Source organism: Schistocerca nitens, chromosome 1, assembly GCF_023898315.1.
Source record: "Schistocerca nitens isolate TAMUIC-IGC-003100 chromosome 1, iqSchNite1.1, whole genome shotgun sequence".
In the NCBI taxonomy this organism is placed as follows: domain Eukaryota; kingdom Metazoa; phylum Arthropoda; class Insecta; order Orthoptera; family Acrididae; genus Schistocerca; species Schistocerca nitens.
In genome coordinates, this window is record NC_064614.1 from 645157826 (window position 1) to 645177027 (window position 19202).

General features: G+C 40.1%; 1 protein-coding gene across 1 annotated transcript in view; it reads right to left on the bottom strand.

The window, feature by feature from the left end:
* LOC126258453 (sodium/calcium exchanger 1-like) overlaps positions 1-19202 on the bottom strand; it is a 208246-nt gene that overhangs the window by 36867 nt on the left and 152177 nt on the right. The window contains exons 5-6 of the mRNA XM_049955645.1: positions 11887-12045; positions 4917-5088 (exon numbers count right to left, since the gene is read on the bottom strand). Of these exons, the coding sequence (XP_049811602.1) occupies positions 4917-5088; positions 11887-12045 (331 nt within the window). The remainder of the gene's footprint in view (positions 1-4916; positions 5089-11886; positions 12046-19202) is intronic.

The window sequence follows — 19202 nt, forward strand, 5'->3', positions numbered from 1 at the left end:
AGTGACAGTGTTAATGAACTACACTGCACTCAATTTCATTCTAATGACTCAGCGTATATCAACATTCCGGGCGCAACATACTAAATTATGGACACCCTCCAGAGTACCGCAATTGTTGACAAACAATTGCCACCATAGATGACTGCCGTCCACTGCACAGAACTGATATTTATGGGTTACTGCAGCCAATCCATCCCACAAGTGACCTTCCTGTGCCAGACCATGTTTTTCCATGGCCTATGCCTGAACTTTATGTTCCATGCAATACCGTACATCATCTGGGTAACGCCACACTTGTTACGGGTGCACCGCGACCCTTGTCACATCATCACAACGTCACACTGACAACAGCCATGCCATGCTCACTGTCATGCCTGCCAAGTGATGTCACTCGGCAAGAAGGGACACTGTGTCTACCTGCAGTTGCACAGAGTTTTCACATCTTGCAACCACAGTACATCAATATTTCCTGCCTGACCAAACTATTAACCACACACTGTGGGAACCTAAGGAGTACCTACAACAGCTGCCGCATGGATGACATACACCGATGCACCACCTGCCATGATTGCCGTCAACCAAGACCCGTCCACCGAGCTGTGTTCCTCAGTACCCCACTATGATGCTGCCCTCCATGATGCTGACGCACCAGCTGTGTCCTGTGATAATTGGTCACAACACCCACATTACTGACACACCTACTGCGACTACCATGCCGAGATACCAGTTGCCACCTTTATCAGTGCCACCAGATGGTGTTCATGAACCGGCACCATGTACTTCACAGGATTACAACAATCTCATACTGGTCCCAGCCCTCGCCGCCAGGCAGATTACCTTGGCCACACACCAAGTTACATCTGCCACCACTACAAGTTGATTCTCTGCAAGTATGGTTCACACTCTGTGAGTGCATGGTGTAGTCGACCGGGATCACAGACGACCATGACAAATTTTTGGTGCTTTTGAACCAACTCCCCACCAACACCGATCTTATCAGCGACCACCTATTGCACACACCAACCACTGACAAATACAAAACAGTGAAGATGCTTATACTACAATGCCTGTCACATTCACTTGAACAACAACTCCATTTAGCCATTGCTGAGACATAACTGGGCTACGATACCCCATCAGCACTGTGGCGCAGGTTACGCCTCCAAATTGACACAAACCTGGTCACTATGGCTTCTCTCCTTAAGCTCTATGAAAATGTACAGACAGCAATGTTAATGCATGAGGACAAACTGCTGGAAACCTGATTATGCCTTGCTGGCTGGATGCTTGCCCTTGCGCAACATCACACATTGATAAACACATGCATTGGCTTCGACACTAGTGTCAACACTGGTTGCATCTACAGCTAGTGCATGCCAGCCTAACCAGCCCCACCCACGAAGAACAGCACACAGTGCTCCCTGTGCAGTGCCCGGCCAAGCTACAGTTGCCGAGCTGCTCTGACCTCAGCCGAGCCCTTTCATGCCATGCCTGCAGCAGCTTCACAAGACTCTGCTGCAGTGAGACACCAACAATCGTAGACCATGATGGACACAGAATGTAAACAACTGCCTGCTGCATTCACACCCAACCATCGACCCATGCCTAACCCGACCAGGATCTGCACCTACTCGGCCGCACAGCCCCTGCTGGTTCCAAACAATCATCTTAGAGTGTACTTCCTAGTTGACACGGGTGCCGATGTTAGCACGATATAATGGCCGACACCAGAAACCAGGCGATTTGGGCACTGCTACAACAGGAATTCCCTGGTGCAACCCAACCGCTATGATTTTTCTTGCAGAAACTTACCGACTCCCAGAAAATGTGGTCAACCTTCAACTGTGAGATTTTGGCAATACATGAGGTGGTTTGGTACTTCCAAGGTGACATCAAGGCTGGCCACTTACTATCTACACAGACCACCGCCCTCTGGCTGACGTTATTAATAACCTGCTAGCCAACACCTCCCCTTGACAATTCTACCACCTGGACTTGATTTTACAGTATACTATGGACGTCCACTATGTACAGACTTACCACCACATCAGCACAACTTGAGTTTGACCAACTAGCGGAGGCACAAGCAACTGACATCAACCTTCAAAACATGCTATCTGGACACACAACAGGCCTGCAGATCAAGCAGTGCACCATCACAGGCACAACCAAACTAGATTGGTGTGACAAATCCCATGGTAGGCAATGACCAGTCATCCCACAGAACTAAAGAAGACAGTTTTCGACCTCCTTCACAACTTGTCTCACCCCAGGGCATGCATGGCACTGAAACTCATAATGGAAAATACTGCACTGAATGGACAAGAGCCTGCATCCAATGCCAATGGGCCAAGACATGATGTCACGCCCAGCCACCCTTTGGGAAATTCCCCATCCTGAAGGGCCATTTCCAATGTGACCACATAAACCTGGTGGGATGAGTACATTTTGTCAGCCAAAGGCAGGGCAAGTCGATGGGTGGAGGCCACACTTCTGACTGGTATCTCAGCTGACACTGCCACCTGAGCTTTCATCACACTATGGATTGCATGCTTTGGCTGCCCAGAGTCACTGACAACTGACCACGTCTGGCAGTATGAGCCAGCCCTGTTCTCCGAGCTCTGCTGCCTCTGCGGATACCACTGGTTCCACACAGTGGCTTACCATCCTCAATCCAACGGACTTTTGGAACAGTGGCACTGCACCCTCAAGACAGCTCTCATATGCCACAACCAGGAGTGGACAGAGGCCCTCCCATAGGTGCTGGTGGGCATATGAGCTGCCTCCAAAGAAGATCTGGATACCTCGCTGGCAGAGGTGCTCCACGGGGAACCAATCAGCCTCTCAGCAGAGTTCGTATCACAAACCACCAAAACCATGGATGTCACCCTGGACCACATCCACCACGTCTGCATCCCACTACCATCTCACCATGCCAAACCAACCATATTTGTGCACAAGAATCTCCAATCGTGTACACACGTTGTGCTCAGGACTGACACCACCAAACCCACCATCCGCCTTGCATGCAGTGGCCCATACAAGGTGTTGAAACGAGGGACAAACACTTTTAATATCTTGCAAGCTGGAAAACAACAACAGTGTCACTGAACTGCCTAAAACCAGCATGGACTTTAGCAGACACACCCGAATTTTACCCTCCACTGGTCCCAGCTCCAGGTCCCTCAAGCCAATTTACAGTTGGCCTATACCTGAGCGGCTACCTCCCAGAAGACATTTCTATAACACTGCAGGACTCACTGCTCGTGGTTATGGCCAAATTCAACAGTAAACCATTGGGCTAAAGCATGGTCTTGAGGTCATTAGAGCACTCCATGCCTCTTCCGCATCGATCGACGCAGCAGGTCTGAAACCCACTGTTCCTTCAGACAACTACCTATTCATGTCGGCACTGGAGCACTTAACAACAATGACTCACAACCCGGGCACTGCCACTGGTGGACCGACAGCCTCACCAACACCGGATGATGCACCACCAACCACCAACACCTCAACAGACGACACCACCACCCTGTCGGCACCGCTGCTGATGTCACAGGCCGACTGCCCATTATGGTTGCCCAGGCACTTGGCGGACTATGATATGTCAGCCCTTGCCATCGCCAGTGGGACAATGCGTCATGGCTTACATCAGTCACCATCCTCCACATTTGTGGGGTGGGGGGGTGGAGGGATCTTTGTGGGGACGTAGAATCACCCAATAATATTGCTGCCCTATTGCAGCCAGAACAACTGTATCTTTGCCAGATCAGTTCTCTGTAGTACGCACTCTGTGATAAATGCATTGTGTATACACTGTGAGTATAAAAGTATTCATAGTAAGTGATGGGAGTGCGAATGATTATTTATCATCATGATTACCATGCCCACTTCCCACTACCTACACATTCCTTGTCAACTTCACTTGTGTGCGTTTTTCTTGCATTTGTTTATTGCATATTCTCATAGCTAATGAATAAACTGTTCTACAATATTTCTCATATCGGTGATTTCTATTCTTTCATCATACAACAAAGGGACAAAAGCTACAACAAACTGTAGTCCAGCTGACACTTGTCTTACTTTAATGAGCAGAGAATAACAATACAACAAAAATGAAATTTCATTGATATCAACACTGTCTTTACACCAACCTGATAATTTTTTTCTTTGTCTACATCTACATCTACATCTACATCTACATCCATTGTCCTTGCAATAACAATGCAGTCACACATTGTTACATTTTTTCTGTCTGCATTCTTCTCTATTACAGACATTAATTCTAAAGAAGGTTTTCTTCTCATTGTTGAGTCTTCACTGGAATGAAATTGTTCAAGTTGCTCTTGTTGAAAGACAGCTATGTTTCCTTTTTAACGATTACTGGCTTGATATGTTTTAACTTTTCATATTAGTTGCATCTCTTGTATAACAATGCTCAATTTCCTCCTTATCCATTCATTAAACATCTTTTTAGAACAACTTCCCAATTAATCTTACTTTTATTTCTCCTTTTAACTAAAGGAAACCTTGTCAGACTTTATAAAAGTTATAAATACACGAAACTTATTTCAATTGAAATATTGCCATCTACCCTAATTCCTCTGCACTTCCTGGCAAGTTCAGTTATTTATTCCTAGTGGACTTATTTTTTTTCTTTCTTCATGTTCTGATTTTTGTTTTTATTTTTTTGTAACAATTTATTTCTGATGTAGTTAATTTATTTCTACAATTCCCTAAATAGTGTGAAAAATAATGGTCAAATCTATAAAAACTACCAATACTGTTTTGCCCTGCCTTAGTCATTGAAATACTGAAAAATTAGCACTGATATATATAATATCAGAATTTAAATGTTTACAATATGTATATAAAATGAATGTTAAAATTTTGCAAAAAAATTAATGATCACTTACTTTCCTGGGTTAACATTAAACTGTTCCCCCTTGGACCAATGGTAGATTGCAGCAATTGACCAAGCAATTCCAATGCCAAGGAAAACATTCACAGCGTTACTTCCTGTGACATTCCCCACTGATGCATCAGCATATTTGTCTTGACAAGCTGCCACTTTGCTTGCAAATGTGTCTAGAACAATAAAAGAAAAACTGTTTCAATTGACAAGAGTATTATTACTTTTCATTACCATGTCACTTACCTAAAACTTTCCATTAGAGTGCCAACATAAAAAAGAGTTAGTTTGGAAATATTTGAGGTATTATACTTCTTCTTTAAGAGAGCTTCAGCACTGAATCTCTCTTATTATATTTCATAACTTATAAATGCTGTATAACTATTGAAAATTAATTGTGAATTTTATATTTTCATTACATGTCTGATATGTTCTATGTTTTATGTGATGACTTAATTTTTCAATGTGACAGTTTTACTTTTTACACATAGCATTGATTTTAACTTTCAATAGTTCATGTAATGCCCACAATTTTAATAGAATCTTGAATGAAAAATAAGCATACTTTAAGCAAACATTTAAACATTTCGTACAATATGAAAAAAATTCACCAAAAGAGATACTGCCTTGTATTGTTAATTGAGGTCAGTTTGTTAGCAAAGAATAGTTGTCAATGTGAAACCATAAGACAAGTCATGCAAGTGCAATCATGTAAGTATGTGTTCACAAAGAGATGTGTACATACAGACTGGTTTGAGCACTCACATCAACTCTCTCTCTCTCCCTCTCTCTCTCTCTCTCTCTCTCTCTCTCTCTCTCTCTCACTCTCTCTCTCTCTCTCTCTCACACACACACACACACACACACACACAGAATCATGCATGGAGGTAAATGTCTCTGAATGTATTAGATGTGCAAAAACTAAAGCAAGGAAATAAATCTTGGCAAACCAGAGACTTGGAGTACAGATCCAACCACAAACACTATTTATGTAAGAGTTTCTACTCACCAGTCATTGAAACAGAAACAACTTAAGCAGAGCCATGGGATATACCAATTGAAAATTATAGTATATTCTTAAAATTTTATGCCCTTCTAAAACTCTTTTCTGGATAAAAGTGGGATAATGGGAAGGGACAGTGTGTACACACACTCAAAGAAAGGAGAATATTCCTAAAATGATCCATAGGTGATTAATAAGTGAAATAAGAAAGCGAGACTTGATGGAAAGAAATAGATTTAAGTAAATACAAAAAAGAAAGGGCAACCCTAACAAGAAGAGTGCAGAGTAGGAACAGTAAATGGTATAACAATAAAATTTTCTGAGACATGTCAGTTTGTTATCTGTCAATTTCCATTTGGTCTTTTTGCAAATTTCAAGCAACTTTTCTTGAAGGTAAGTTTCAGTTACATGATTATAATATCCACAGGTCTCTGTGTGACAAATCTATAACATGTACAAGACCACAGTGTTTTTAGCAGAAATTATTACAGTGACGTATTTTAATAATTGCTCGAGTTGAAACTGCTGTGTTAAGATGATCAGTCAGATAGCAAGTTTTGTTGTTGGGCTGTCACCTTCCAGCAGATGTATGCATTTATTTCCCAGTTGCTACCATTTATATTGAAGCTATGCTTTCTGAAAATCTTGAAAGTAAGAATCTCACAGACCTCTCTATATGTGCAGTCTGTCTAAGTATGATCTCATATGCTATTCTCCCCAGGCCATTTTTATGAATTTGTACCAGCAGTGAAGTTATTTTATTTCAGAACTGCTGACATACTATACACTGGGTTCTCAAGAGAAACTGTTTCATTGCCTTCAACAAAACAAACTAGAATAAACTACAAGTGTCACAAATGGAGAACAACGAGTCATTTTTCTTGGATAGCTGGGGTAGTCCATGTTATGTTGATGCATATGACAAAGTTCTTTGTATGCAAGGCCTTGGGTACCTACTTTCAGTTTGGTATTTCTCCCACTTGCCAAAGAGGTTTTGAAATGTTATTCCATCTCTGCCTATGTACACTTTGTTGTTGGAGAGGATTATCAACTAGCTGGAAAGTAGCATGATCTGGAAGACAGAATGATGTCAGGTGTATAATCAGCACTTTGCACCAGAAGAACAGTCTTTTTGATGTTGGTACTCATTTAGAATAGTTTATATGGATGATCACTCACCATACAGAGGAAGCATTGAGTCATCACAGGTGCACACAAAAGGGAAAGAAAACTCGCTAGCTATTGGAATAAATCCTTACGTAAGCTAAAGTACAAACACACACATGAACTTTCCTACACTATTTATGTATTTGAGCACATTTTGTGTTTAGTTCTTCAAACTATTTCTTCATGGTTTGTAGTGAATAAAGCATTATATGAAAACAGTGATCTGTACGTTTTTCGTTGATTTAAAAAAATTAATAATTACATGTGCTTTGCATTCAATCATTTCTTCACCCATTATCTTCATCTTTCTCAGCCTTTTAACAGCAAAACTGCTTTGGATGGATATAGAACCACAAAGATCTTTGGCTATGGCTGTATATTTTGCACTCTTCCATTATGTTGCTGTCTAATATTTTTCATCAAACCAGAGAACAAATTTGATGCTACATCAAAATACCTAACACACAACTAAGGCCTACTCTCAGTGGTCTTACGACACCAGAAGCTTGAGTAGTGTAGCCAATGACCAATAGCAGATCATATTTTTATTTACATGAGAGACCAGTTTACAAGAAAAGATTACAATTTTTAACAGGCACAATGACTAATAGCTCCTGTAATATTGTTAGTCAGTCACAGATGAGAGTTGTGCAGGTGGCAGCTATAAGAGCCAAGTGCAATGCTGCCACATACACCATGTTAGTGGCAGACATCTGTTCAGTAGTAGTTATTTCTTGATGAAACAGTTCGGACAACATGACACACTAGAAATGGCAGCATGTTGTTACAGTCAGGGGCAGAGGGAAAGGCTTTTTGCATAAGCAGAAGATAGAAACGCAAGGGCTAGGAGAACTTATGTACCTCTCCTGGTTAACTTTTAAAGTGTCTTTCTTTCTTTTTTCATCAGTTTTTATGTGCCTTGGCACTGAGTGGGGTTGCCAGTGGTTAGCACACTGGATTCACACTAAGGAGGATAATAGTTCGAATCCTTGTCTGACCATCCTGATTTAGGTTTTCCATGATTTCCTTAAATAGCTCCAGGAAAATGCCATGGTGGTTCCTTTGAAAGGATATGGCCAATTTCCTTCCCTGTTTTTGAAACAATCTGAGCTTTTGCTCTGTCTAATGACCTCACTGTCGATGTGGCCTTAAACCGCAATGTTCATTCCTTTTGCACCCTCTGCACGGGTCTATCTTGTCAACCCCTTGATGCAGCCCTGGACACATCAGATACAAAGGGCATCATATATGATGGCTGAAGTGTTGATTCTAACTCTCTAGCAGTTGCCTGTTGCTGAGTGAATGTTCTTTGATAAGAGAGTCTTTCAATTCAGGATCCAGGCTGTACTGTTTCCTATAATAGTTTTCACTGTTATAAGTGCAAACATTAAGTGCAGTGAACAAACTCTCCTGGAAATTATAAATCTGGATGATGGCAGTGACTGAAGTGTTTCCATGGCACTTCATTAGCCAATTTTCTCTGGTAGTATATATTAGTGACACGGAGAGAACATGAAGTACAAGGCTCCAGAAAGTGCAGAATATTTTCATTCATGTTTCCAGTACTTTGAAGCCCTATACAGCCTGGCCTACTGTTGGTATTGTTATCAGTCCTTGCACTGGAGTAAGCAAGTATTAGAGGCCAGATCTTTAGCATCTCTAAACATTTTCCTAAGTCTTCATAGTACATAATGTCTTGGGCTTCATAGAAGTTTTTAAGGTAGGTGCATAACTGATATAAGTTAATGGGACCTGAATCTATCGCTAATTTTAGTCATTACTTACTACAAAATATCAGTTGGTGGCTTGTTGCAGTCAGTAGATAAATATCAAATGAAAATCCTACCTCATATTTACATCTATATTGAGTATTTCTTTTCTTCCGAAAAAAAGGTAATGGTTTTCTTAAAACATGGTGCCTTCATTAGAGGGAAGTTTTTCTGCATAGTGGTCACCATATATCACATACTTCTTTTGACAGTCCCCATAGCTTACAAGTTTAGATGCACTGTTCCTTACAGCCTTGGACTTCCACCATGTCTCACCAATCATGAAACATATATTACAAATGTAAGAGGACCTATGAAACAAAAAATAATACATGATCTTTGAGAATTCAGCATTGGAATAAAAGAAGGCATCAAATGCTCTCGGACAACCTCCTTCCATGTATTTTATATGTGAGCTTATGAAGTGTCAACTATGTTTCCTTTAGGATCACACTAAACAAGTTTCCAGACAACTCTATTTCAGTTATTTCCAGTGGGCAAAATATCACGTGAGTGAGCAGTCCTGGGAAACATCAGTACCTGTCATTCTTTGAAGAAGACTTGCACGTTACCTTGCCATGTATGGCTGAACATTGTTCAGTGGAAAGTTGGTATCCTGTGTAGTCAGAAGCACCATATATCACATACTTCTTTTGACAGTCCCCATAGCTTACAAGTTTAGATGTACTGTTCCTTACAGCCTTGGACTTCCACCATGTCTCACCAATCATGAAACATATATTACAAATGTAAGAGGACCTATGAAACAAAAAATCTCTCTAATGTAGCAGCCACTGCTTGGATCATCCTCAATAGATAGGAATTGAGATTAAATATTGCTCGCAATGACATCCCAAACTTTCAAATTTAGTATTTGTCCACCATGCCTCTCAACAATGCAGGTTGCCAGACTGTGTCACCACAGTAGATCAAAACTGTGTGAGGTAGACAAATGGAGGTATTTTTAAAAAAACATTTTACCTCTTAGAATGCCTGTGATGGTGTACATCACATTATGATGAGTTCATAGTTTGTGGACTATTGATACCAGCACAATGGTGCACATGCCATAAGTCAACACCACAGTAAGCAGTGATAATTCTTTGACATAGACAGGATCATACCTGTGCAGAACTCAAATGCCAAGTTGACAGTGTGAGAGTAAACTGAGCAGTCTGTAATGGTCGAGTGATATGTTGGTGTTCATCTTATGCTTTGGTTACACTGCAAGCTACAATCCCCTGTTATCACTGTTACGGCTCTCTTCTATCCACTATTGCCACATAGGCCTAAATATTGTAGCAGTATGCTCTGTACCTGACAAAAGGTCAAGATATTTAAAACCCCATTTTCTGGAGGTTGATTATGCTGCCCTGTTTGAATCTACTCACATGCTGCTATTCTATCCTTTGCTGCTGGCTAGGTATTCTGTTATTTGCATTCATGTTTCCACTTTATGTTATGGTTTACAAAGCTTCAAAAACTGAAGATTAATTATAATTTCAAGCCTGTGTGTCTATCAGCTCTGATCCAGTTGTTCCTGTTCTGGCCTTTGTAAGTAGATTCTCCTTGTGTGTTTCAAATATTGTGGATTTTCAATTTTTCCTTTCAGTTTTAAATGATGTAAGCACTTGAATAAGAAACTGAAACAATTGTCTTGCTGTGTTAAAGAGATTATATTAGCTAAGAACACATGATTTGTTGTTACAAGTGAGAGCATTCTAGTTGAGATATAAAATGTTAGAGCAAAGGAACTGTCATGATTCATGCAAAAAACAGGGAGAAAATCAGCAGGTCAATGAGAGTACTCAATGAGAGTACTCAGTGAGAGTACAACTTCAAGAAAGGTAGAAACAAATATCAGATGAAATACAACAGTTAAATACTGCACCAGGAATGATGCTGTGAGGAACACACAGGTTGATGACACATCAACAACATTGTACATATATAAGTTACCTGGCAGACTTGTACCCATGGCCACGAGAGAAATTGCTGTAAGTGTGTCTGGAATCGTGACTGTACAACCAAAATGTGAAGCTACGTCACCGATTACAGCTGTCAGCACACCTATCCAAAGGATGGAGGTCCAGAAACACACCCACCCGTCATAGACATCTATAGACATCAGAAGAGTCATAATGTTGACCTACAGATGGACTTACATTACGTCCTAGCATAAGAAACAGTACTTTATTCAATCAAATTGTTGCAATGAAATGAACATGGATTTAATGGTAATTGACCATCATAGTTTCTGTTGATTGCAAGACATAACACAATCCAAATAATAATAACAAACAGAGAAACAAAACTGAAAACAACACAACAGACTTTGGTAATGCTGCATGATATGTAAATGATGAACGACATCTCTCTGTTTTGGAATGGGAAACTTGACTTGCCAGACGTCAAATAAGAACTCCATAATTGATGACACATTTGTTGCTGCAACTGCAAGTTATTGAAAAAAATTGCTGCGTGCTGAGGTGAATGCTGTGAGAGACCCAGGTTATGAAACAAGCAGTCTGTAGAAGTTGCATTCATCATCAGAAACCTCTTGGAACTGAGTCATGCAGACTGGAAAAAACATTCAATTTCAACTATAAGCTAAAGAAACAAAGAACAAGCATTTGTTATTTACACTATACCAGCTGTCATTCTGATGAGCAACTAGGAAACTTAAAATGTGAAAGTGTGTATTTGTTTCCTGCTTCTGGTTGTATCCTCTAAAACCATTATTTATTTTGTCAAGTAAGTCTCTAGTTTATAAACTAAAAATGCAGTTCAACTAAAGTATGACTATAATAATGTTGTGCAGTTACATTATAAATCACAGTCTATAAGTGCAGTCATAAAAAGATAATTTCCATACTCTTTATGAATTTTGCCTACAAAAATATTTAGGTCTTCCATGCCTTGAGTAAATGCTCACTAAATTATATGTATGAAAGGGTATTTGACAAAGTGATTACTATCCTTGGAGGATTAACCAGAAACAGGGCCATCTTCCTGACAGCATACATTATCCTTACCTGGCACACTTGTACCCAGTGCTACGAAGGCTATTGCTGTTACGGCATCATGCAGCCCAACTGTGCACCCAAAGTGCGATGCCACATCACCAATGATGGCCGTCAGGCATCCGACACCAAATATTGACACAACGAAACACAAATAACCATCTAACAGATCTGAGACAAAGGAAAGAGAGAAGAGATAGAGGCACATAGAAACTTTGACACTGATGGTACAGGATGGAAAGAAATAAATGCACAAGCACAGAAAAGCCGAAGTTTGAGCTGACCACACTGATAGCATATACTGAATTGCTCCAACTTAGTACTTTGTAAAAGCCAAATGATGTTAATTATTACTGAATTTCATACCTGGTATATTTTTGATAATAACTGTAATTAATTTTGAAAGTGCCTTTCTAGCTAATCAGTATGATCAAGGTAAGGCTGAGGAGTGAGGGAAGGTGAAATGTAAAAGAGGTATGCCATATGCCGTGGTTAACATTTGACAAACCTGACATATCAGAAAACTTTAATTACAATGTTTCATTCAGTGCTCACTTGATTTGAAAGTGAACATTAGAGTACACTGAACAAAGCTGTGATTTAAACTATTATTTATTAACCAGTATCTCATGGATATAAGTTAAATTTCTAAGCTACTGCACTATTTGACACTGAATGAAACATTTAATTGGATACACAGATAATTATGTACACTTATTATTACAAAATTCCTGTCCTGCCTGTTCTGCAAAAAATAAGAATCAGCACAATAAAAAATAATGTAGTTTCTTATGTTTTAAACAGTCTGCATTTGGCTGAAGAAAATCACAAGTGGTACAAACATGGCTCAAAAAATTTGATCAAACACTGCTGGAAAACAACTCACTTCCATATGTTTATAATATGATGCCATATTATTCACTTTTCCATATTATTCACTTTTTCATACAATTAACATAATATTGGCATAGCTATGCTTGAATTCTACTACTAAAAAAAAAGAGTGCTCTCAAATGTGAAAAGGTGGAAGAATATTTGGTAATGTATACAACTAAAAGTATTGGATGGAACTAGTCACAAAACTTAGCTAAGAAGCATGAAAAATACCATTGTTAATTTTCTTTTATATGCCCTCTTTTATTATGAATTTGCAGTACCTGTATGAAGAATGTAATAATTATAATTGAAAATGTAGATATTTCTTAGCTTAAACAGAGACACAAATACACACACACAGACACATACTATGTCTGTGCTCTAGTATTAGAAAGTAATAAGTACAAGTTAACAAGCATGTCTCACACAATAACATGCGTGGGGATATATCTAGATATCTGAGCTTGATGTTCTCTCACCCCTGAGGTAATCATGTGTTCTATGGATCATATGTGAGCTTCAGATGATGCCTACAAGAACAAAAATGTTAAAAGTGTTCCTACCTATATTGGCAGCTGGAAAGAATAATAAAACAATAATAATAATAATAATAATAATAATAATAATAATAATAATAATCCCCGTGGAGGCCCGGGAAAAGAATAGGCCTCCGGTATGTTCTGCCAGTCGTAAAAGGCGACGAAAAGAACAAGCCACTAATAGGGCTAACCCCCCTTTTAGTGTGATTAGTTGGTTCAGGACAGAACCAAAGAAGCCTCGGACAAGTGCCGTCATGGTCGGGGACGACGCTTGAACCCTATGCCCGCCCACAATGGTAACGACACTGCTAGCCAACTGGAAAATGATTTAAATCCAAATAGAGGTGTTTTGCAGGATATGCTTCCTGCAACCACCCTAGAAGGAAAACAAAGACAGAGGTTGAGATGGTCAGATGAAGTTAATCGACACCTCATGTTCTGTTATTACCAAGCAACAAACCTAGGAACCAACACAACTGGATACAGATCACAAGTATACACAACATTTATTACCAGATACCCAGAATTAAAATTTTTAACAGAACAACGACTAGCTGATCAGATCTGTGTAATAATCAAAAATAACAGGATACCCCAGTCAGAATTAGAAAACATCAAACAACAAGTACAACAAATACTGGAACAAAATAATGTGCAATCAGAAGAAGAAGAAAATACAGTAATGGACTCAAACATCCCAGAGCAAACAAACAAAGAACAACACGCACCAATTAAACAATCAGAGGAAAACAAAATCTTAAGACAGCCACCAGAACAAGCACAAATAGAACACGAAGTGACACAGATGTTAGATATAAAAGAAAAATTTCAGCTAACATATATAGAATACAAAGACACAAATACAGACATTAGACCGTTCTTGCATAGACCACCAAATAACCCACAAGTCGAAACAACAATAAAAACTATCAACACAATCATACACAACAAAATAAATGAAAACACAACTATGGAAGAGTTACAACTACTGGTTTATATAGGAGCACTCACTACACTAAATATACACACTAGGCAGAGATCAGAACCAACCAACACACAGAAGAAACCCACAAAACCAGCATGGCAACACAGGCTACAGATCAAAATAGAAAAACTGAGAAAAGACATCTGACAGCTAACACAATTTATAAGAAATGAAATCTCAGAAAAAAAACGAAAAAGGTTAGGTAAAATCTCACAACAAGAAGCGACAGAGCAATTAGACGAAAAGAAGCAGAAATTACAAGCATTAGCCAAACGACTCAGAAGATACAAAAAAAAGTGAAAATAGAAGGAAACAAAACCAAACATTCAACACAAACCAAAAGAAATTTTACCAGACAATAGATAACACACACATTAAAATAAACAATCCACCAAACATAACAGACATGGAACACTTCTGGAGCAACATATGGTCAAACCCGGTACAACATAACAGGCATACACAGTGGATAAAAGCAGAAACAGACACATACAAGATGATACCACAAATGCCTGAAGTGATAATTTTGCAACATGAAGTCACCCAAGCAATTAATTCTACTCACAATTGAAAAACCCCTGGAAATGATAAAATAGCAAATTTCTGGTTAAAGAAGTTCACCTCAACACATTCACATCTAACTAAATTATTTAACAGTTACATTGCAGACCCATACACTTTCCCTGATACACTTACACATGGAATAACTTATCTGAAACCTAAAGATCAAGCAGACACAGCAGACCCAGCTAAATATCGCCCCATAACATGCCTACCAACAATATACAAAATATTAACTTCAATCATTAAACAGAAATTAATGACGCATACAACACAGAACAAAATTATAAATGAAGAACAAAAGGCTGTTGCAAAGGAGCACGAGGATGTAAAGAGCAACTGATAATAGATGCAGAGGTGACATATCAAGCTAAAACTAAACAAAGGTCGCTACACTACACATACATTGAATACCAAAAAGCTTTTGATAGTGTACCCCACTCATGGTTACTACAAATATTGGAAATATACAAAGTAGATCCTAAATTGATACAGTTCCTAAACATAGTAATGAAAAATTGGAAAACCACACTTAATATCCAAACAAATTCAAATAATATCACATCACAGCCAATACAGATTAAGCGTGGAATATACCAAGGAGACTCATTAAGTCCTTTCTGGTTCTGCCTTGCTCTGAACCCACTATCCAACATGTTAAATAATACAAATTATGGATACAATATTACTGGAACATACCCACACAAAATCACACATTTGCTATACATGGATGATCTAAAACTACCGGCAGCAACAAATCAACAACTCAACCAATTACTAAAGATAACAGAAGTATTCAGCAATGATATAAATATGGCTTTTGGAACAGACAAATGTAAGAAAAATAGCATAGTCAAGGGAAAACACACTAAACAAGAAGATTACATATTGGATAACCACAGCGACTGCATAGAAGCGATGGAAAAAACGGATGCCTATAAATATCTAGGATACAGACAAAAACTAGGAATAGATAGTACAAATATTAAAGAAGAACTAAAAGAAAAATATAGACAAAGACTAACAAAAATACTGAAAACAGAATTGACAGCAAGAAACAAGACCACAGTTATAAATACTTATGCCATACCAATATTGACCTACTCATTTGGAGTAGTGAAATGGAGTAACACAGACCTAGAAGCACTAAATACACTTACACATTCACAATGCCACAAATATAGAATACATCACATACATTCAGCAACAGAAAGATTCACATTAAGCAGAAAGGAAGGAGGAAGGGGATTCATCGACATAAAAAACCTACATTATGGACAGGTAGACAATTTAAGAAAATTCTTTCTAGAACGCGCAGAAACTAGCAAAATACATAAAGCAATCACTCATATAAATACATCGGCTACACCACTGCAATTTCATAACCACTTCTACAACCCTTTAGATCACATAACATCAACAGATACAAAGATAGTAAATTGGAAAAAGAAAACACTACATGGCAAGCACCCGTATCATCTAACACAGCCACACATCGATCAAGACGCATCCAACACATGGCTAAGAAAAGGCAATATATACAGTGAATCGGAAGGATTCATGATTGCAATACAGGATCAAACAATAAACACCAGATATTACAGCAAGCATATTATTAAAGATCCCAATACCACAACAGATAAATGCAGACTTTGCAAACAACAAATAGAAACAGTAGATCACATCACAAGCGGATGTACAATACTAGCAAATACAGAATACTCCAGAAGACATGACAATGTAGCAAAAATAATACATCAACAGCTTGCCTTACAACATAAACTTATAAAACAACACGTTCCCACATACAAGTATGCACCACAAAATGTACTGGAGAATGATGAATACAAATTATACTGGAACAGAACCATTATAACAGATAAAACAACACCACATAACAAACCTGACATCATACTCACCAATAAAAAGAAGAAATTAGCACAACTAATCGAAATATCCATACCCAATACAACAAATATACAAAAGAAAACAGGAGAAAAAATTGAAAAATACATCCAACTGGCTGAGGAAGTCAAGGACATGTGGCATCAGGATAAAGTTGACATTATACCAATTATACTATCAACTACAGGAGTCATACCATGCAATATCCACCAGTACATCAATGCAATACAGCTACATCCAAACTTATATATAGAACTACAGAAATCTGTAATTATTGATACATGTTCAATTACCCGAAAGTTCCTAAATGCAATATAACAAATACCGTACAGTTAAAAGGAAGTGATGCTTGATCAAGGTCCGCATCACTTTCCATTTTTAACCAGACTTAACGTCTGAGAAAGTAAAGAAATAATAATATTACTAACAAGAATAACAATAATAATCAAATCTGCTGAAAACACAAAAAGGAAGAAAATATTGTTACACTGCTTGCAACTGTGGGATCAACCAACAAAAAATTAACATATATAACAAATATTAACTGCAATTTTAATCTAAAAGTAACTGAGAATAGAATAATATTTGGAAAGTTCTTGTTGAGAATTACGAACTACACTCCTGGAAATTGAAATAAGAACACCGTGAATTCATTGTCCCAGGAAGGGGAAACTTTATTGACACATTCCTGGGGTCAGATACATCACATGATCACACTGACAGAACCACAGGCACATAGACACAGGCAACAGAGCATGCACAATGTCGGCACTAGTACAGTGTATATCCACCTTTCGCAGCAATGCAGGCTGCTATTCTCCCATGGAGACGATCGTAGAGATGCTGGATGTAGTCCTGTGGAACGGCTTGCCATGCCATTTCCACCTGGTGCCTCAGTTGGACCAGCGTTCGTGCTGGACGTGCAGACCGCGTGAGACGACGCTTCATCCAGTCCCAAACATGCTCAATGGGGGACAGATCCGGAGATCTTGCTGGCCAGGGTAGTTGACTTACACCTTCTAGAGCACGTTGGGTGGCACGGGATACATGCGGACGTGCATTGTCCTGTTGGAACAGCAAGTTCCCTTGCCGGTCTAGGAATGGTAGAACGATGGGTTCGATGACGGTTTGGATGTACCGTGCACTATTCAGTGTCCCCTCGACGATCACCAGTGGTGTACGGCCAGTGCAGGAGATCGCTCCCCACACCATGATGCCGGGTGTTGGCCCTGTGTGCCTCGGTCGTATGCAGTCCTGATTGTGGCGCTCTCCTGCACGGCGCCAAATACGCATACGACCATCATTGGCACCAAGGCAGAAGTGACTCTCATCGCTGAAGACGACACGTCTCCATTCGTCCCTCCATTCACGCCTGTCGCGACACCACTGGAGGCGGGCTGCACGATGTTGGGGCGTGAGTGGAAGACGGCCTAACGGTGTGCGGGACCGTAGCCCAGCTTCATGGAGACGGTTGCGAATGGTCCTCGCCGATACCCCAGGAGCAACAGTGTCCCTAATTTGCTGGGAAGTGGCGGTGCGGTCCCCTACGGCACTGCGTAGGATCCTACGGTCTTGGCGTGCATTCGTGCGTCGCTGCGGTCCGGTCCCAGGTCGATGGGCACGTGCACCTTCCGCCGACCACTGGCAACAACATCGATGTACTGTGGAGACCTCACGCCCCACGTGTTGAGCAATTCGGCGGTACGTCCACCCGGCCTCCCGCATGCCCACTATACGCCCTCGCTCAAAGTCCGTCAACTGCACATACGGTTCACGTCCACGCTGTCGCGGCATGCTACCAGTGTTAAAGACTGCGATGGAGCTCCGTATGCCACGGCAAACCGGCTGACACTGACGGCGGCGGTGCACAAATGCTGCGCAGCTAGCGCCATTCGACGGCCAACACCGTGGTTCCTGGTGTGTCCGCTGTGCCGTGCGTGTGATCATTGCTTGTACAGCCCTCTCGCAGTGTCCGGAGCAAGTATGGTGGGTCTGACACACCGGTGTCAATGTGTTCTTTTTTCCATTTCCAGGAGTGTATTTAGGAATAAAAGAGATGACACACCACAAGGCAGAGTGCTGTGTTGTCGATAGATACACAAACGAAAGGTACAGAGATCAGCCAACATTTGGAATGCACTTCCTTTTTCAAACTTGTAGGAAAACTGTGCACACAAACACATGCACACTCACTCACATGTACACGCCTGTTCGCCTACATTGTGCTCAGTCGACTGCCAGTTCTTTCCTGGCCCACGGTGAGTGTGCTGGGGTGAGGTAGGGGTGTGGGGACAGGTAGGGTGGGGTGAGGGATAGAGAAAGGCAGGAAGCAGGGAGGGGGTTGGGGGAAAGCATCTAAGGGATTTGGTGGAGGGGGGGGGCAATGAGGTATTTATTTATTTATTTGTCCATATAAATCTCTTTTTAAGTACATATATTGTACACAGGATATTGGACAGAAA